Below are 21,088 nucleotides of genomic sequence, written 5' to 3'. Positions count from 1 at the left end.
CTCTAAGTGTGGGGATCCAATGGGATGAGTCCAAGGGCAGGTGAGGCTTTGCTCTGATGCAGATCTGCTTCAACAGCCAATGTCGAACAGCCCTCTCCAAGGGGGCTAGATCTTTCTGGTATCCCAGGGACATACTGCAGCCAGTTTTCTGAGGTCCCCGTGGAAGGTGAGTCTTAACCACAAGCCTCTCCCCTGAGACTGTAACAGGGGCCCTTCCTTGGAAATCGTGGAAACCTCCTGAGACACGGTCCCGCCCGAAGCCACGTGTCCTGTGTTTCCAGGCTGGGCTCTGGGCGCCACCCGTGACTGTGTCCATATTGGGAAGAGTCGAGAGGTCCTCAATAGAAGAGAAATGCAGCCCTCACTGCAGTCCAGCCACCAGCCCCCACTAGGAGAGAATCACCTGGAACAGCACCTCGGCTTACCCCCTTCTAGAGTTTCCAGCTCTGAGAGGCTCGATTCTGAGAAGCACCGAAACGTCTGTTGGAAGACGATGTTCTGTGGAAACGTGGCTCGAACCTTGAATCCTGGAAGGATCCTTGCCACAACGGCGTCTGCTGGGGCCGCGGATGGCGACTTTCCATCTTCCCGTGTGCCAGTCACCTTGCTCAACGTGCCCCAGGCACTGGCCCCGCTGGGTTCTCATACACCAGTCCCTTCGGGGGAGCCACTGATATTTGCACTTTCCAGTGGGTAACCAAGGCTCAGAGAGGTTAAGTGTTGTGCTTAATTTAAGGTCACGCAGCTGGTCAGACACCGGAAGCCCGGAGAATTCAGGCTGGCCTGGCCCCAGATGGCTTTGCTGTTTTACTTATTAAACATAATGTGCGGCGACTGACCGCTGAGAGGCAGTAGCAGACCCACTCCCTATAGATTCCTGTAGGTTCTCCAAGCTCCATCTTGGCACCCGCAACCCACTGTCTAGCACTCGGCCATCGTGCAGCTCAGCTCACTGGGTTTCCAGCGCCCTGACTGGGCAAAATGCCCAGCGCCTCCGATTAAGAAGGGCCTGGTGGGGGGAGGTCATGCTTCTGAATCTCTTTAAAACAGAGACCGACCCCTCCGTATCACTCAGAGTCCTTTAGGGGAGAACGTGTGTGATGAACCCATTCCTCCTCGGTTTTAGTTTAAGACTGAATCATGTTTATAGATCTGTTTGTATCTTTTCTGTTCTCCAAAACTGGGCAGGCCACCTAGCCTTCTTCTTTGTCTTTCAGTTTGCCAGAATACGTAGCATCACCTTCATCTGGCAAGTGGAAGAGTCTGAACAGGCCAGGTTGCCTAGAAAACACCTATCCCGACTCTGGTTTTACCTCTATTACTTGAGCTAACACCATGATGCAGTTCAAACACCATCAAATCCTGAGGGAAACAGAAGGGAACCAATATACTGCTACATTTCTCACCTGGAAACATTTGATGCACAACTGCCTTCCTGCCCAAAATGATGGGGGAATGTGGTCCTTACTTTAAATGAATATTCCACTTCTCAAGAGTCACCAAATATGCTACACATGGATTATCAATATTCAAAGAATAAAAATAAACACCCGCTCCAGACGAGCAATGCAGAGCCACTCAATAAAAATATCGATGGGACGAGCAAATGCTTGTGTTTGACGCCTCGGACTCTGGGCTCCCTGCTAGGAACAAGGAGCAGAGCCTGGAAGATCGAGGCAGTTGAAGAGATTTGGCATATCTGGGCCAGTCCCGCCTCTTCACTTCTTTCCCTTTTGAGGGACTCTTCCAAATCTTCAGGTTTCAACCTCCAACATGACAAATCTATACAACCTGAGGGCAAGTGTGAGGCTTGCTCAGGGTCATAATGGATGGCGGGGAGTGGGTGGGGGTGGGGGGAGAACCTGAGGCTCCTGAGTCCCAGGGCTCTGTCCTTGACATCATTTAGGTGAAGAGAGAGGTAGTATGTGCCCACTGCTTGGCCCAGACCCACCTCGGACCCATAGACAGCCCCTCTGGAACCTGGCTGGGTATGGGCACAGGAAAGGGGTCAATCAGAGGCCACTGGGTGCTTTTGGGTCAGCAGACTATTTGGGAGACACGCTGGACTTCAGATGCCATCTGCCCATAAAGGACGTGCGCCCCCCCACCCACCATGACTGCCCTTTAAGGCCCAAATGTATGAGAAGTGATGCCACCCCAGGACACTGGGCTCTCTGATAACCATCCAAGGGACTCCTAAGGCTCAGTAAATCAACCAGAATGGGGTTGCTGTCTGGGAACTCCCTTTCTAGAGACACACTTAAGGAAGGGAGCTGTGTGGCACTCACTTACCCAGATTCAGACTCATATGACACCCCTGGGTGGAAGGGTTTTCCTGTCTGGATACCCAGGGAGAAGGTATGTATGGTAGACTGGGCGCTAGACCAGAAATCAGGACAAGCTGAGGAACCCCAGGAGGATTCTCCCATCCATGGACGCAGGAGGACATCTGGGGCCCTTTTGACCCCAACATGGCCTGGTGATTACCCCATTCCCTCACCAGTAAAGCATGCTGGATGTGGGGTAAGGTACTCTGCCTGGCACACTGTAGACACTTGGTAAATGTGTGACAGATGAATGTTGACAAGGAATGAAAAGCAGCAATAAACGTCGGAGCAGACAGCAATTCCAGGAAAGGCAAGAAGGGGGACAGTCTCGGGGCGAGCATTACACTGGATCTTCCAGAGGGAGAGCAAGCATATGCTCACGAGGTCTAAACCTATCCCGGGAGCTGCAGGGAGCACAGAGAAGCCCAGCCTCTGGGTCCGGCCAGCCCCACCCCGTGGAGGCCCCCCGCCCTCGGCTCTTACCTTCTGCTCCAGCGTCCTCTCCAAAGCGTCCACACGAAGCTGCTCCTTCCGCAGACTGGCCTGGTAGGCAGCCTGCTCCTGCTGAGCCTTGCCTCGGACCTGCGCGATCTCGGCGTTGGCCCTGTGGAAACAGCGGTGGCGGGGGGGATGCTCAGGAACGGTCACCCTTCCCCATAGACCCCTCCCACCTTCTTCCTCCCAGTTCTGGGCAGCAGGAACCCATGAGAACGCCCCACCCTTAGCCCCCATTCCTGTGATGCCACGGTGCTTTGAGTGGGTGCCCTGGAAACTACAACGTGTGTCCTTCACTTATCAAAATGCTCAAGAGTACACTATTATCACAAGCCACACTGAAAAAGCACAAGTGGATTACCCGCCCTCCCCAAGCCAGTGTGAGCGAGGCCGCGTTACCTGTCCAGCTTCTCCTCCGCGTGCACCTTCAGGGCCTGGTACCTCTGCTCCTCTTTCTTCACCCGGGACAGGTACTCCTGTGCACACTTCTTCAGCACCTCTTCATTCTGACGTGACAGAGGACAGAGGTCACGCCCACAGAAGAAATGCCCCGGGTGCTGGGAACCCCGAGAACTCCCTGATGCTGCTGGAACCCTGGACCGCCAAGTCCAGGTCCCTATAATCTCTCCCAACCTGCTCCAGTTTTCCCCACCCACCCTGTCCAGCGTCCCGCTCTGTCCCGACATGAACATACCTTGCGGAAACCCTCAAGGACCTCCTTCATCTTCTCATATCTCCTGAAGAGATCGGCCAGAGATTTCTCCACGGAGTTCAGGTCGGCCAGAGCTTGCTCCTTCTCTAGGACCAGCTGCTGGACGGTCTGGTGGGAGACGGACTTCTCCCTCTGCTCATCCTCTGGCAAGAGACACAAGGATCCAGACGATGGGGCCGGGGGATCCCAACCCGGTCTCAGGGGCAGCTGGGGCCTCAGATGCAACTCAGCCTGAGTATAGGGCATCCCAGACTTTGGACAGACCCACCCCCACCCCCCCGAGCCCACCCAGACTCTGTTTCTAAAGGAACAACACCCACGGGCCCAGCATCCCGGACCTGGGCCTTTGCAGTGTGAGATGGGACGGAAACTAGCCACTGTCCTTGAACCTGATCGATGCAGACCCTTAAAAATCCGCATTCAAGGCCCCAGTGATTCTATTCGGTTGACGACAGCAAACAGATCCGTAAGGTGGAAAAAAATCACCACTGAATTTTGTGCGGAGCGATATTACAAGGTACAGTAGTCTGGGCTCTGAGGAACAGGCCTTTCTATGTGTTATCAAAACAAAGAGATGGTTATTGGAAAAGAAAAAAGATTTCCTTTTTGGAAATGCCTTAAAACGTCCCATGAACCAAAGCCCACATCACCATCAGCCCTGAAACTCTGCTTTGCACAGAAACGAACATTTCCTTTGATACAGCAAATGTCTCAACTCTGAGAAAAATGGAGCTCTTTCTGGCAAAGTGAGTTTCTCAGTTAGGTCCAAAAGAATTAATTCTGGCCCAGTTCAGAGTGGCTGATCCTAGTAAAAGGAACGGCTCCGTCCTCGACCCCAACCCTTGGGGCCACCACCCGCTAACACTCTCCCCCAAACAGCTAGCAAACCATCTCGTATTTATGGGGAAGGCTTTCTCTGACCACTCCGCATAAAAGCCCCTCACCCACACGGCGCTATCTTTTGTGTGCTGGCCCGTTGGTCACCCGTCTGGGTGGGGGAGGAACCTTTTGTTCCCATCTGTTTGGACCTCTGGTGACAACAGAGAGTGGAGGGGGGAGAAGCCCCCTCTCAGAACTCTTGGGGGAAGGAGCTCTGCAGAGCTGTCCTCCCCTCCGCCCCAGGTCACCTGGGCGGGGGTCCTGATGCCCAGGACTACCTCCAAGGGCTGGCCGCCGTAGGGCGGATGGCTCTGGAAATGATGACAGACGAAACAACAACCAGCGTGCACAGAGCTCTTCCACGCGTCAGGCGCCCTGCTCACTGTTCTATTCATTTAATGCTCCTAAGCCAGCACCCGGCCGCCAAACTAAACTTCCTTAAGTCCAAACTGGGTCACCAGGCTCCAGCTCAGAGCCCCCCGGGGTCCTCCCTGTGCACTGGGAATGAAATCCAAACTCCCTCCCCACCTGCCCCAGCTACACTGGCTGGCACACCCCAGGCGGGCCTGCCCCAGGGCTCAGTGGCCCCAGAGCTCACTCACTCAGGTCCCTGACACCAGGCCACCTCCCCAGAGGTGCCTTCCTGAGCACCTGCGGGGAACGCCTCCTCCCTACTTTCCAGTCCATTCCCTCGCCAGCGACGGCCAGACATGCAAGCGCCCGTGTGTCTGCCGGCTGTCTGCCCAGAACGCACACTGCAGGAGTCTGTTTTGTCCACTTCTCTATCCCGGGGCCCAGGACAGTGCCTGAGTCACAGGATGCCCCAACACATCCGTGCTGGGAATGAGCGAGGGGAGCCTGGCCCCGGAGCCCGATCCAAACCCAGAGCCGCGCTCATGACCATGCCTCTCCACTGGCTTCTTAATAATAGACCTGGGAGCTCCCTTAAAATCAGGGGGAGGCTGGGGGTGAAGGAGGGCACTTGTGATGAGCACCGGCTATTGCACGCAAGTGTTGAATCACTATCTTGTACACCGGAAACTAGTATCACACTGTTAACTGACTAGAATTTAAATAAAAACTCAAAAAAAAAAAAAAAAAGGCAGGGGGATGCTGCTTTGGGTTCTTTCCCTTAGGTTCTGGATAGACAGGCATCTTCCTGTGTCCTGCAGTTAGGCTTATTCTGCCGTGTGCTGTGCAGGGAAGCGCCCAGGGACGGGGAGGGGGGCACATCCTGGGTTTTAGCTCCAGCTGTGAGATAAACTTACTCAAAAGTCCTGACTCTCAGGAGCCTGGGGCCTCATCTCCAAAACGAAAGGGTTGTCACACACGAGTGCACACCCAGATGAGGGGGGCTTGTCTGAACACAGGCTGCATGCAGTGTCCCCATCCCCACCAGTGGTTCTGGTCTGGCAGGTCTGCGAGGCTCTGCATCTGTGCCAAGTTTCCCGATGACACAGAGGCGGCAGGTCCGGGGGCCACGCTTGGAGAGCCACAGGCCTGGAAGATGCCTGATATCCGTCCAGCCCTGCCTCTCAGAGCTCCCGCTACCAGGGCAGAGGTGAAGGACCCAGGAGCCAGACCCTGACTGCTCAGGTTCCGTCCTGGCTCTGACACGTCCCAGCCCGGCCACCCTGGGCAGGGTTTTTAACCTCCGTGAGTCTCAGCCTCCTGAGCTGAAAGAGGGGCTCACGGTATTTATCTCATGGCATTTGGGGAAAGATTAAATGAAAATGTATATAAAGCCTTTGACACACAGTAAGAACCCAGGATCACTGACCCATTACTGACAGCATCACCAGCTCCCCCAAATTAGCGTGATGTTGCGTCACAGTGACTTACAAAGGGGGAGCTTTTTAACATACAGGGAGAACCAAACTGCCAGCAGCCGGCTTGCTACACCTAGATTCCCAAAAGGAAAGCCACTTCAAAGGTTCACCAGTAACCCAACGCTTATTTTTACTCTTTTGAATCTTAGCTGCTTCCTTAGTCCTCAGCACACTGCACAATGCACATTCCAGGCTGATCTGAGACCATGTATACATTTCACTTGGCTCGTAAAGAGCCATTTATCCAACGGAGTCCATCTGATTTCCTGGATCTGAGACTTAGCCGGCCTCAGGTTTCCTGTCCTCCCCATAAACGCTTGTAAAAATAGAATTTCCCGGTTCCCAGGAGACCGAGGAGGTGAGAATGCATCGCCAATCTTTTTGTAAATTACAAATGCACTCAGGTTCTTCAAATCAGGAAATCAGCCCCAAACTCAAAAGGCTCTAGCCTCAACCACAAAACAGTACCCCTGGAGAGGTTTCTGGCTTCTTCAAGCAAAACATTATTAAACCATGTGGGGGGATAGGGGGTGGGGATGGGGGGGTGGGGGAGAAATGCAGCAAATACACAACAGCACAAGTAACAAAAACAGAAACAAACAAACCAACACTGGTTGCGATGGGCAAGTGTTAGATTAGGTGAAAAGCATTTACTTACCAGGCTTGCCTGTTTGTTTTGCAAGCAAAGGGCAAGAAGCAACAGAAAATGAAAGCAAAACAGATAATCAGAGCAGTTGTTAGGAAAGCAGAAAAAAAAAAAAAATCAATTGCAACAACCTGGAATGCAAAAAGCACAGAGGTCTCTTTTTGTTCTGAATCCTAAATAGTCAATATTTGAGCTCAGTTTTAGTAACATGGCACGAAAACGGACAATAATGGCAGGACAGATGTCGGGCTGGCGTGGAACATTTGTGAGGGTTACACGGAAGCCAGAGAGCGGGGCGGGAGCCAGGAGGAGCTCGTGTAGGTCGGGTGGAACCTGGTTTTAACTTGAAAACACTACTGATGTTCATTCTGCCCCGGACTGCCAAGCTCCTTGGGGCCTGAGTTTTCCCTCCCACCAGGGATGCTGGTGAGGTGGGCGAAAACCAGAAGAGAGATAGGAGACCCAGATGAGCCATGTGGGTATGCTTCCACTCACGGCCTGCCCAGAAAGGAGGCAGGTGCCACCCACAGCGACAGTAAGTCCCAGCTGTGCCTCAGCCCCACGCCGCCTTTTTACAAGGTGACAGGGACCTCGAAACCCGCAGCAGACCTCATCCACATGCCCTGCAGTAGTGACTGATGGGATGACAGGCACAGATGTGCCACCTGAGGGGCAAGGTCTGAGAAGTGGCTGATGCAGAAGACACTGAAGGTGCATGAGGATGGGGAACCAGGGGCGGATGTGCTCTGTCACACCCCCCCGGAATGAAAGTGCCACTCGCCACTCAGGACGCTGGAGGGGTCTCAGGAGCTGCCGGGAATGCTCAAACACGCCCAAACAGGAAAAGGCTCGGAGGGGTGAGGTCACAGCTCTTGAAGAGAGGAATCCGCAGGCCAAACATACCAGGTGTCCCCAGGAGAGGGGCTGGGGTGCTGGGGGTGGGCGTGCGTAGCCAGAACCCCTGGAGTCAGGGTTCCACGCACTCAGCTTGCCTAGAGTTGAAATGTGCTTCTCACTACTCTCACCTGCAAATACGCTGCGAGGAACTCGGAGTTGAATCATCTTTTCTGTCCAACAGGGACAGACCACTTGAGGCAGGCAGACAGAGCCTACTCTTCGGTTTTTAAGAGGGAATGTCTGCTCGTATCAAAACTGTCAGCTGAGTACTAACAGATGGCTCTGGACAGCCTTCCCGCAGGGGCAAAGCTCATGCCCTTTCACCCCCATCTCAACTTTGGCCCGAATGTCATCACCAAGAGCAAAAATAACAGCGAAGAACTCTGAGACGCAGAAGGATCTTTCTAGATGAGCCACCGTAGGTCTGAGGTGCATTTTCACAACCCGAGACTCCAGGAGGCCAAAAGGTTGTGCTCAGAGTGCCAAACGCTGTATATTGGAAGACATAAATCCTTCTTCCTGACTACTTTTACAGCAGTTTCAGTTCCAAGAGTTTCATTTTTTTATCTCATCCATATGTATTCATAAATTCTTATACCAATTTAATAAAGTAGTTTCATTTGATAGAAAGCATATACCATGAGCTGATCCTTAGAAACACCCCAAATGGGCTTTCCCTGAGATCTGGGAGAAATGGCCTTTATTAAAATACATCAAAATTAGAGCTCCTTTGAATAGAAAGCACTCAGTTGTTGGCCTCTTCGCCATTCCCAAGCCTGCTCTCATATTTATTTTGGGACGAGCCAGAGGTGTGGGGTGACTCGGATCCAAACGTTTGAGAGAGAGGAGTCATCTGTTAACCCAGCCTCCAGCTTCGACACAGAAACTGGTTTGCGGTGAGCTGGGATTTTTTACTCCATACGTCCTTAGGAGTAAAAGTTTCTTTTAAAACTAGTATCACGGACCTAAGCAGCAAGTTAAATAAAGAGATTCCTCCCTGCCACCCCCCACCAAGTCATAACATCATTTTTGAACGGTGATCATCAGCGTAAAAACAGGCTTGGAACTTCTGCAGGATCTTTTCTCATTATTATTTTTTTTTTAAAGAGTCAGGTGGGTATCGGCTGTGACTTGAGGTCACCTTTTACTGCAGGCCAAAGCAGCGTCGGTACTCGCTGCCAGGGACTCCGGGTTAAGATGGATTCTGCGTCCGTGGCCATCTCCGTGAGATCAGGTAAATCGCAGGAGGGAGGGGAGAGGTGGGGCGGGCAGCAGCACTACCATGGGTCCCACTGTCCTTGCCCGAGAGCCCTGCGTAAGGCTGAGGATTTTGTCACTTGAGTCTAAGTTAGAGTTTAGGGATTTGATTCTTAGTGTCTCCCATGAGCAAAAACTCCCCCAAACATCCTAGGAACTGACCCAAGTCTCCTTCCCCATGAGGTGGGCAGTCCTGGCTCAATGGTGGCCTTGGAGGTGACCGCCATGGCTTCCCACAGGCACAAATAATGCTAAGGGACATGCTCGCGTGTGTTTCCAGGAGGCCCCCAGACTCACATTCTGGGATGCTTTGCTCTCTCCCTCAAGGACTTCGTGCTCTAAGAGGGGCCTAAGACGAACACACGCTGAGAGTCTATCTTCAGAGCCCTCCCAGTGAGTCAGAAGCCTCGGGGAGGCCTGAGCCCACCCATCACGACACCCACCTATCATCTGAGCGATGGTCTTCTCATACTCTGCCACTATTTTCCTGTAAGAGAAGCAAAAACATGTTGGAACCATGACAATAGGATGGTTTCTCCTTGATACTGGGGCCCATGTGCTGGACATCAGCAGCCTGACCGAGACACTAGAGGACAAGTCTTATTTCTTTGTCATAGTTGGCTCACCCCTCTAGGTTTACCTCCAACCTCAACCCTCTTCTTGCACACCAAGGAGGTTCATTTTCCTAGTACAGCATTGGTGGTTCAGTGGTAGAATTCTCGCCTGCCATTTTCCTAGTGCAGGACTCTGACCACACCATGCCCCTGTGCAAAACCTCCCACGTGTCCCCACTGCCCACTGAGAAGAAAAATAAGACCAAATCTTCAGCCTGACAATCCAAGCCCTCCACACCCTAAGCCTGATCACTCTCATCAAGCTTATCTCCTTCCCCGCCATCACGAACCAAGTGGTTCAATGAGAACAAATGAGTTTTTGTTGGCTCTGGGGTTTCTCACCTCCATGACCTTCCCTGCCCTATTTCCACCTCTCATTGTCTTAGCTGCTTCTCAAGGTCCAAGTCAAATGCTATCTCCTCCAGGAAGCCTTCCCTGATTTCTCCTCTGAACTTCATGACATTTTATCTGAATTTTCTAAAATGTCTCACCCATATGGCATCATAGTACGTGAGTAGAAGCAGCTCCTCAAGGCCCAGGGGCCACTACTTAGTCACCTGTGTTGGAGGCGGGGACATGAGGAACAGTAACACTTGTTGGATAGCTTCAACCAAACCATGGCTACACAAAAGCACTAAGATCCCTTCTTTATAAGACTGCCTCACTGCTGCCCCCGGGTGGAAAGACCCAGGGAGTGAAGAAGCCCTCCTTCCAAAGTCAACCTTCTGGAAGGAAACTCTCAACAAAGACTCAAGGGTTTCACTTACATTATCCAATAGTTAGTTATTCTCCACAAGAGAACCAAGAACTGCTAACCACCAATGGAGTCAAGACCCTGATTACAGCTGGTCCCACACATTGGGGGCTCAGCTTGCTCCCTGGTATGGTGAGGATTTCCCTAGACCCTGTGTAGGATCATGGGGGAATTAGATGAGGTTAAATAGGCCAGTGAAAGCAGAAGGCACTCTGCAAAGTCTAAAGGCCTCACAGCTGCTGGGTGTCTGTCACTGACCTTCTTGACCTTGGCCCCAAGGAGAGTGCCTCACTCAAGGGCCAACCCACAACAAAAAAGGTGACCACACCATGAGTCCACTTGGGTTCTTTCTGAATCCTACACAGAAGCAGTTTGTGTTTTCTGTAATTAATCAACACCTCCTTGTATCCCTGAATCCCAAAACAGCAATGGACCTTTGGGGCTGCACCGTCTAAACCCATCACTGCCAAGGACAGAGGCGGGGCCACAACAGGTAAGGGACGTGTCCTTGCAGCGGTGTGGGGAGACCTGTGGTCCAAAGCTGCTTCACGGCACTGTATTTGCATCTCGTCCTCACAGCGACCCCAAGGGGTGGTGCCCTGAGGGTCCCCAGAATTGCTGATGGGGATACTGAGGCACGTGGTCATCCAGAACCTTTCTAGGATCTACAAAGTGGCAGAGCTAGGATTCGAATCCAGACATACGCCTGTGGAGCCTTCTCAGACCCCTTATGCCTTACTGCCCGGAGGCGCTGAGGTCCACCCTCTTCCACAGATGAGGCCAGCAGACAGAGCTAAGGAACAGGCCCAAAGCAGCGAGGAAGCCGAGCCCGATTTTCACCTGGCCAGGTCTGGCTCCAGAGGTGGGCATGAGGGCCTTCAAACACGAGTGCAGCTGTGCTAGTTGGTGACCCCTGAGTCCTACCATACTGGTTAGTACACGGCACCCGCTGAAGCCCCCGAGGGAGCCCCCAGAGATGGAACTTCTAGCCTGCCCAGCATGCCCCGCTTTCATGTTCAGGGCAGCATGTTCAGTACAGCCATGCTGCTCACTCCTCCACTCCCCTACCAAAAACAAAACAAAAACAGAGAGAGAGAGAGAGACCAAAGAAAGAGATTTTCAAACGATGCCACCACAGGGCCTCAGTGTCAATGTGACATGAACGGCACACTGGGAATCACCTCCAGAAGTGGTCACAAAACACATCAGGAGGAAGAAGGAACTAAGGAGAACTTTCAGGAAGATACTATCTGACCTAGAAAGCAGGGGATAGGATTACCTAAATCATTTGCTCACCACCTAAAATGGTAGCCACGAAGGCAGCCGATTCTGATAATTAACCAGCAGCTGCCATTGCAATTAAGTGCGCTGTAAATGTACTAATTCTTCAACCAATTTTTAAAAATTCGTCTATTCCCTACTTTCACACTTTGAGACTTAAAAATGAAGCAAGACTATCAGAGATTTTCTGCATCGCACCAGATCTTCCGTCTTGTGAAAATGGTCGCGCTCTAACTCCTATCTTCCCTTGCAACTGGAAAACCCACGGGTCAGTTCAGCTCAGCTGCAAAAAGGCAGGTGTGTGGAGAAAATGCACTGTGCCCCCAGGAGCCGTTCTCAGACTTGGCGGGGGCAGCAGCCAGACCCTGGGATGGCCAGAGCAAACGTTTGGGCCAAAGTTTCTTTAAAAACGCCACCTGCGGGCGCCTGGGTGGCTCAGTTGGTTAAGCGACTGCCTTCGGCTCAGGTCATGATCCTGGAGTCCCTGGATCGAGTCCCGCGTCGGGCTCCCTGCTCAGCAGGGAGTCGGCTTCTCCCTCTGACCCTCCCCCCTCTCATGTGCTCTCTCTCATTCTCTCTCTCTCAAATAAATAAATAAAATCTTTAAAAAATAAAAAAAATAAAAAAATAAAATAAAATAAAAAAATAAAAATGCCACCTGCAATACAGTTTTTTTTTTTCTTCAAAGATTTTATTTATTTGTTTGAGACAGAGAGAATGAGAGAGAGAGAGCACATGAGAGGGGTGAGGGTCAGAGGGAGAAGCAGGCTCCCCGCCGAGCAGGGAGCCCGACGCGGGACTCGATCCCGGGACTCCAGGATCATGACCTGAGCCGAAAGCAGTCGCCCAACCAACTGAGCCACCCAGGCGCCCCTGCAATACAGTTTTTAAGATCACAACCCAAGTGTAAGTTCTAGCCCCAGAGATGGTTTCTTAGCTTCTAAGATGATGATGAATCATGAAGGAAAATAAAGGGCCGAAAGGTGCGTCAGACGGGATGAGGGAGGGAGGCCCCTGGGCACCATGGAAAGAGTTTGGGCTTTGGAATCAGAAAAGTAGATTCAAATGCACATTCTTCTAACTAGAAGCTCCAGGACCTTGGGCAAGTCACCTTCCACTGTCAGATGGGACTGATGATCCCTGCTTGAGGGCTGTGGGGGAGAAACAGAGACTGGGTGTCTCCAGCCGGAAGCACAGCACATGGCACGTGGTAACCACGTGGTGGTTACTATACTTCTGTTACAGATGCAGCAAATGGAAATAAACCATTCAGACAAAATTCTGGAGATAACCTGTTTATCCGTGGAGACTGCTAAAGTTCATAACATTAGAACTGTACAAGGACTATTTATTAAATGTTACACAATGAGGTCAAGTTGTATAAAAATCTGTCCAAAATTTGCTAAGTTAAGGGTGCCTGGGTGGCGCAGTTGGTTGAGCGTCCAACTCTTGGTTTCGGCTCAGGTGGTAATCTCAGAATCGTGAGATCAAGCCCCAAGTCGGGCTCCACACTCAATGGGGAGTCCGCTGGAGATTCTCTCTCCCTCTCCCTTTGCCCCTCCCAATTGTGCTCTCTCTCGCTCTCTCTAAGTAAAGAAATCTTAAAAAAAAAAAAGATGTGGGCGCCTGGGTGGCTCAGTTGGTTAAGCGACTGCCTTCGGCTCAGGTCATGATCCTGGAGACCCGGGATCGAGTCCCGCATCGGGCTCCCTGCTCGGCGGGGAGTCTGCTTCTCCCTCTGACCCTAACCCCTCTCATGCTCTCTCTATCTCATTCTCTCTCTCAAATAAATAAATAAAATCTTTAAAAAAAAAAAAGATGTGCTAAGTTAAAAAAAAAAAGAGTGTAGAATAATGTACATTTCCACTCTCCACTTCGGAAGAAAAAAGGAGTCTGTATAGGGACTCATTCACACATTTGCAATCAGAAACGGAAAATTCTTGGAAGGATACACCAGAAACGGTGGATAGCAGCTACCTGAGGGGACTGGAAATGGAGGCTGAGTGGGAAGGAGATTTGTGTTTCATTGCAAATGTACTTGTTTGTTTGCAGTATTTAGCTCAGATGCATGATATTTTAATAACAGTAACATTACTAAAAATACGTCTGTGAAAATATAAACCTTGTCTCATGAAGAACAGTTAAGCCTTGGGAAGACCCTGTTCATAGACCGCACCAGCTGTTATGAGACCACAGGTAAGCATCTCCCCAGGTACCAGGAAGCATCACGACTGACCTCATTTCCATCACTTCTCGCCTGCTTTCTTCGTATTTGTCCTTCCACTCCGAGACTTCTCTCTCCTTGGTTATGATCTGGCATCAGGGAGAAGAAAGCGGTGAGCCCCAGAGGACTGAATTCAGATCTGAGCAATTCACAGACCCGAGATAAGGAGACATTGAATTAAAACTTCCTACACCAAACAATAATTGTATTGAGAGAATTTCCCGGAGCATGAGACAGAAATAAACCAGATATCAGACTCCCACAATGCCCCACCAGGGAGCAACTAAAAGCATATGCTTTCTGTTCTAAATCAAACAAGGCCACAGAGGCTCATTAAACAATGGTGTCTAGGAAGATCAAAGATGGTTTGCTACCCGTCTTTGCCCACAGTGGTTGCAGGACAAAGACCGTGTCCAAAGATGCTGGCCTTGTGGATCGTGTGTGTGTGTGTATGTGTGTATATTTATTTACATGTGGCAGAAACTGGAGCTTTCCCAGGGAAACCAGAGCCGGCCTCCCCTGAGCCACACCCACGCCATAATACCTCTGCTCTGGCAATCCGGAGTGCGGAGTCCAGGTCAGGCTGCTGGAACAGAAGGCCTGCGGGCTTCTCCACCTCGGAGGTCCCGATGCGGGAGTACAAGGCTGTTTTGGAGATGGAGACATCTGTTGGGTGAGCAGCCTCTCTCTGTGGAATGGTTTTTAATTAAAAAAAATAATAATAAAGTTAATACGACTCCTATGACAAAGAGGATTTGCATTCAGCCTCTCGTGAATGGGTCAGTTGTATGGTTTTGAAACAAAGAACATCAGAAGTATGAGAAAATGCTTGGGCTGATGAGTGGGGAAAGGCCAGACACAATCTATGGAAATCGATCATTTGGCCCCAGCACTGGCAGACAAAGGAGCTTAATAGCAGAGGCCTCCCCAGCTACCCACTTCGGGAGTCAAGCACGTCTGGTGCTTGCTTATCACTGCCATTTATCACACGCAGAGGCATTTAGGCATAGTGCTTAAGAACCAAAGCCATTTTCCAGCAGGCTCCACTTCCAAAATAAAAGCCTGATGGTGAACGATGCTGAATTCTAATCTGCATGTGCCTAGTTTTGAATAACTGCAAATCTGATCATTTTTGTAAGACTGTCTGCATTTCAATTTGGAGGGGGGTGGGCATGTGTTTAGCTCTGTTTGAAAGGATATGCTCATACAAAGCTTAAGGCCTACTGAACCTATCAACCAACGTCACCTACAAAAGCTAGTTTCTGGATGCCTCAAGGGAGGAGTTACTTTGCAGCTACGTTGCCTTAAGTTTGCTGTGTCAACGGCAAAATTGAAATCTGGATCAATGACAGTATCCGCATTTGTTGGTAAGACCCTCAACAAGTGGTGGGATTCCCCACCCCCGCCCACAACAGACACTGGTCTGACTGTCCAGGACAGCCACTAGCCTCCTGGAAGGGAGAGAGGAGAGGACCGCGGTTACTCTTTCTCCCTTTGCACAAAGAGCTCAGCCATTTCCATCACACTTGAAATGCCATGTTAGGAGCATCATCAACCAGCACAGCAGGGGCCAGCGGTCTAATTCTACTGCAAGAGACTCCAAACCAAGCACACTCTCAGTCCTATGCATTAACCTCCTGGTGCTGGCATGGCTGCCAAGGCAAACCTGATTCCTAGAGTCCAATTCGATGTGGAGTAATGGTGGTCTGCCAGTCAGAGTGTGACTGCAGCTTCCTGGGGAAATGGATGAGAAGTGAGCAGTGAACACAACACCCAGGTGGAGGAGAAAGAGAGATCTGGAGAAAGAACAGGGAGGACTGGTCTTGGAAGTGGAAGCAGACAAGATTAAAGACCCAACAATGAGGGGGAGGGGGCGCCCCTGAAGGTACTCTCTCTTCCATCGCAAGAACAGGCAACCTCACCCCACTACTGGGTCAGAGAACATGAACTTGAAATGACTTAGAAAACTCAGGCAGAAATTTAATGGATAGGACTGGAGATGACAGAGTTAGGCCCAGTTAGTTGTACACATGCATGGTGAATGACATGGTTTTGGTTGTCCTAAAAATGGACTTGGGTTTCACTGGCCCTGCCCGGCCTTGCGTATTTGGGCTCCCTGCGCAGGGGGACCCGAATGATTACTCGGGTCAGAGAGGGGAGGGAGCACACTGAAGGCCCTGGAGACACACTCTCCTGTCAAATGGGATGCCATGATCTTTCCATCCTCAGGTCCTAAAGCAGCCTCCATTACAGGACATTTGACCAACGCACAGAAGCAGGCAGGCTGACCTCTCAGAAGAAAGCATGCCACCAGACCAGGGTGTGGAGCCTCTCCCGTGCATGGGTTCACCTCTGCTGTCTGAAATGTTTTCAAGGCTCTACTTGTCATATGGGAAACTTCTCAGGAAGTAAATAGAAAATTATACCCAGAGGTCTTGTTTTCGACTCAGGTCATGATCTCAGGATCATGAGATGGAGTCCTGCCTCCTTGGGCTCCGCGCTCAGCAGGGAGTCTGCTTAGGACGTGCTCTCCCTCTCCTCTGCCCCTCCCCCTGCTCGCTCTCTGTCTCTCTCTCAAACAAATAAGTAAATAAATCTTGTAAAAATTTTTTTTAAAAAAGAAAATTATACCCAGACTAATAAGATTCTATTTGTCTTTGTGGAGGAAATTCATAGACAAAAGATTCTGAAGAGAATTGGGGAAAAAAAACAACAACAAAACTGTTCCTGTCACTTTTTAAGTAAAATAATGTGTCCTTTGAAAAAAAATTAGAATAAAGTTTCAAAATGGAAAGAACACTAGACACCATCTAACGAATCGTGGGCCTTTGGAAGATGAAAAAAAATGGAAGATTTAAGGGATTTGGCCAAAAGGTTTCCCAGAATGAGATTCAGTTCTGACTCCAAACAAGCCAGCTCTCTGAAGTGTGAGGGGAAATGAACTACATCTAACTTTATCATGCTGGGCAGAAACGAAATCCGACCAATGCAGGAACTGATGATCTTAAAGCTGCCAAAGTCCTTTGTACAACAAGGAAGGGAAGGGAAAATAAATACATTAATGAGCTTTCTAAGTAAACACAATGGTTAACCACCACATATAGTGACTCATGATCACCTTTCACCCCAGCCACCTGGTGTTTTCAATAAAGGAACAGATGACTTCAGAATCCATTTGAATTCTGCCTGGAGTATCTGCATGTTAATGAAATTCAAGGTACACACCCTGGTTTTCTCTTACAACGGAGAATCATTTCTAACAGAGATAGGTTTGTTTCTCACTGATATTTTAACATCAGGCTTAGATTAAGCTTTGCTTCTCCTGCATAAGGCCCCATTGGCTGCTTTAGGGGAGCCCCAAAGCCAAGAGAATCACAAATTAAAATGTGAAATGGCCACAACTCGGAAAGAGCATGAGCCTTTGGAACCAACTTCCAAACCCTCAATCCACTCACTCACATCTGGGTCCCTCAGGGGACCCCGAGGGTGCCGCCACCCTCAGACCTGCAGACCGCATGCCTGGGGCCCTTCTGGCCTTGGCAGTCTCAACACTTACCCAGGCTCACAGTCCTCCTCATGCCTGGTTCCCTGTTGCTAGGCCTCAGGGGAAGCTGACACCTGGAACCAAGGTGGAACCACAGCAAGCTGGGCCATGGTCATGGAGAGTGGACCAGGCTGGGCCCTTGCAGGGTATCCAGGCTACATGGCGCCAGGTGGGGCAGGAGAGGGGCCTCTCCTTGGGGAGCTGCCGCATCCAAACTTGACAGCAGCTCAGGATGACAGATAGGTGGAAGACACTCAGTATGTGCCCTATTCACGCCCACAGGAGGCGCCACCAGCCACCTGACTGGCCATTCCTTCCTGCTGAGTCAAGACGTGGCCTCCATCCTTCTCACCACAGGCTGTGAGCAATGACCGCCAATTCCCCAAACCAGCAAACAGAAGCTTAAACCCAGGCGCCAGGCCTCTGTCCCTGCTCTTCAGACCCGTTCTTGCACCTTTCAGGCATCATGTTGTGAAATGCCGGGGCTGGTGGGTGGTTTCTGGACACAGCACTAGGGAAGGAGCTCCTGCTGTCAGGCCACTCACCAATTCAGGTTGTCCCAGACCTAACTCCTTCTCCCGCCCCCCCTAAAATCCAGGTCTGCCTTTATCGGCCAGGACTCCTGGAGAAGAAGAAAGATTAGCAACCTTTCCCTCCCAAAGGGCCTGCTTCTAGGACTTCCTCTGGTCTGGAAGCTTGCCATTTGTATGATCCCTGTTCCCACATGACCCAGACACATCCTTCATTCTTTATATCTGGGTCCCCTCATCCAGAAAGGCCAATGGCTTTAGGGATCACCACCAGTATCTGTCATATACACAGATTAAATCCATCCCCCACACAGCTTGTACCCCTCGCAAAGCCACAGAGAAAGGACATTGCAGTTCTATCCATCCTGGTTACATTCGGGGCCGTTGTACCATATAGCCGGCCACCCTGGTCAGCTGAACCCCAGGAGGACACAACCGAATTCACCTGAGCCAGAAGTGTGTGGAAGACACAGTAAGGAGCTCCAGCTCAATACCCCAGCCCCACGGAGTTAGTTGTTAACATTTTCTGACTAATGAGACAGGAAACCCCACTGTGGTCCTTCGACGGTCCGCTCAGCTGGCTTTCAGTCTACAGGGGAACGTCAAGTGAAGCTGCTCAAGGAGCAACCAGAAACCACCACCGCCAAATTTCAAGTTGCTTTCAGCCATCCAAGTGGTTTCTTTTCATTCCAAGTGATTTCATTTTTGTGTTAGCAACAGTTTAAGACCATGCTGCCAAAAAGACTGGGCTAATGTCACCTGCAGCTGAAATTTATGGGCAGAAAAAAGAGCAAATTGGATACACAGCTGCTGTTTCTCTGTCTACATCAGCAATTTCCAATGCAGGGAGGGGCGATCAAGCGTCTATGTGAGCAAGAAACCCACAGGAAACTAAAAAGTGGTACAAGTTACCATGGCAGAGAAAAATGCTCCTTACCCCCTCAGACAGTTCTACCCCCACCAACGTTTCTTCTAGCAGATCCTTCTGAAATACATAAGGAGGTGGCTGGGCCCGTCTCTCCGACCCACACACAGTGGATTCACGTGTCAATATTTTCTACATCAAAAGCGGGACACGGGGTCTGAGAAAAGGCATCATTTACAGGAAGTCAATGGCCAGCCAATATTTGCCGACTGTCCTCTCTGATGCGTCCCCAGAGGGAGGCAGGGGGGCACCAGGCACTCCAGAACATTCCACACTCAATCTGAACCCTTACTAGAACATGCTCAATCCTGCCTCAAACTTCTGGACAGGAATATACTGTAGTTACGGTGGCCAGACCTGAAGCCATTCATTCTGTCCTTAAGCCACTCCCCAGAGATATCAAGAAATAAATCTAATGGGGAAACAAATCCTCACTGATGCTTTCTAAAAATCTTTCTCATGGAAACTAAACCCAAGCTCATGGGTTGACAGCGAGAACAAGGACGTCAGCAATGTGTATTAATGTTCTTGTCCCTGCCCTGGGTCCCAGCATTCCCAGTCTGGACACCCACAGTGTGACTACCTTCTTTCACTGAGAGATGTCTCTGGGAAGGAGGCCCCCCCCAACCTTGTGGACATTTTCCAGGGAAACCACATGGGCAGGAGCAGCCCATGAACTCCTGATCCTGTACCAAGTGAGCTATTCCTTGAGATGGGACAGGCAAGGGGCTCCCATTTGGAGACTGGAGTCTTAGTTCCCGCTGGGTCAGTAAGTCACCCTCAGACTTCGGATCTGTTCCATGACTCCACTTCCCCATCTGTAAAATGGGACCTGGAGCCCCCCCCCCCCCCACCGCCCCTATAGTAGAGATGCTGTGAGTGTCCGATCCGGTAACAATGGCAAAAGTGAAGCTTAGCTACCCAGAGCCACTGTCCTTTACTGCACACCTACTGTGTGCCAGGCATGGCGCAGTCCTCCACACATCATCTGCAGCCCTTACAGCAACCTGCCTCATCTCACAGCTAGAGAAACGGAGGCCCGCAGAGGCTCACCAACACATTCAAGGCCACAGAGCGTGCTGGGCTGCCCAACGCAGGGTGCGGCATGGGGGTGGGAATGAAGCGGCCCCTCAGAGACCACAGCTCCCCATCAGCCTGGAGGGGCGGTCTGATCCTCAGAAGGGCCACAGTTTTGCATACCTTCGGCAACCCATTCAAATTGTTAAGAAAAATTACTCCAAACTTAGAAGCCAGGCAAAAAGATTTCTGCATGCTCTGTCAGTATCTTACTCTACTCTAGCGCGGGGCTTGGCCAACGATGGCAGATGGGCCAAATGGCCCAACGTCCTCTTTGGTAAAGTGGGTTTTACTGGAACATGGCCACACCCGTTCATCTACACATTGTCTGCGGCTGCTTTGAGCTACAATGGCAAAGCAGAGTAGCCGAGGCAGAGACCAGATGGCCCACTAAGCCTAAAATATGTACCCATCTGCCCTTTATAGAAAAGGGTTGCTTTTCTGTATTTCCATTGACTCTGGCCTAAGGGCCTGTCTGAGGTTTCAGGAAGGTCTCAGTTTCACTATTTACTATTGATTAGGGTCCGGGCTCAGTACAGTTAGATATCCACTAGTAGAAAACAGAAAAGTTGCAAATGATTTTTGTTCAGTAGAGAAGCAAATGCTTTTTGCAGAACACAAACAAACAAAAAGCCTCCAAGTTTACAGTCCATTGTCTTGTTTAGCCAGTATTAACCAGTTTTACATTGAACTTTGCAGTAAGATTACAATAAAACTCTGGCCCTCTTTGTTCCACTGACTTTGTATCGGGTTCTCCCATTTTCCTCCATTCAACCTGCTTTACCACCCTGCTGTTCCCTTCATTACCGGGGTAGGCAGATCTTAGACATGTGCTCCGCGTCTATTTATGTGAGAGTTATGCGTTTAGCTTTTCAGAAACTTTGATGTGCTACTTTGTAGGACCCTGACATTGCCTGCTTAGCCAGTGGTTAGCAAAGGAACTTCTGGACCACACCACATTCTCAAGAAGCAGCGCACGGCAGCAGCAAGCCCGTACCTTGGTGTCCTGGCGGCTACGGCAAGCCAGGGCAATCTGCCTGGCTAGCTTCAGGGCTTCTATCCGCATGACGGCAAACTCTAACTCCTCCTGTCCGAGG

At 50.6% G+C, this 21,088-nt stretch overlaps 1 protein-coding gene across 11 annotated transcripts in view; it reads right to left on the bottom strand.

The window, feature by feature from the left end:
* The window catches only part of TACC2 (transforming acidic coiled-coil containing protein 2), a 199,392-nt gene that overhangs the window by 1,176 nt on the left and 177,128 nt on the right, over window positions 1-21,088 (bottom strand). For 8 of the 11 annotated variants that reach the window (XM_064595369.1, XM_045879001.3, XM_045879000.3 and 5 more), the window contains 7 exons: window positions 20,989-21,078; window positions 14,460-14,603; window positions 13,928-14,004; window positions 9,486-9,529; window positions 3,517-3,677; window positions 3,222-3,328; window positions 2,811-2,931 (listed from right to left, as the gene is read on the bottom strand). In XM_064595369.1, the coding sequence (XP_064451439.1) occupies window positions 2,811-2,931; window positions 3,222-3,328; window positions 3,517-3,677; window positions 9,486-9,529; window positions 13,928-14,004; window positions 14,460-14,603; window positions 20,989-21,078 (744 nt within the window). The remainder of the gene's footprint in view (window positions 1-2,810; window positions 2,932-3,221; window positions 3,329-3,516; window positions 3,678-9,485; window positions 9,530-13,927; window positions 14,005-14,459; window positions 14,604-20,988; window positions 21,079-21,088) is intronic. The other 3 variants (XM_064595370.1, XM_045879004.3, XM_064595372.1) reach the window with 1 other exon arrangement.

Source organism: Mirounga angustirostris, unplaced genomic scaffold (assembly GCF_029215605.1).
Source record: "Mirounga angustirostris isolate CCGP_5_RB_7025 unplaced genomic scaffold, mMirAng1.0.hap1 SCAF_6, whole genome shotgun sequence".
Lineage (NCBI taxonomy): Eukaryota > Metazoa > Chordata > Mammalia > Carnivora > Phocidae > Mirounga > Mirounga angustirostris.
Note: the sequence above shows the minus strand (reverse complement) of the source record. Positions and strands in the feature narration are given on the sequence as shown.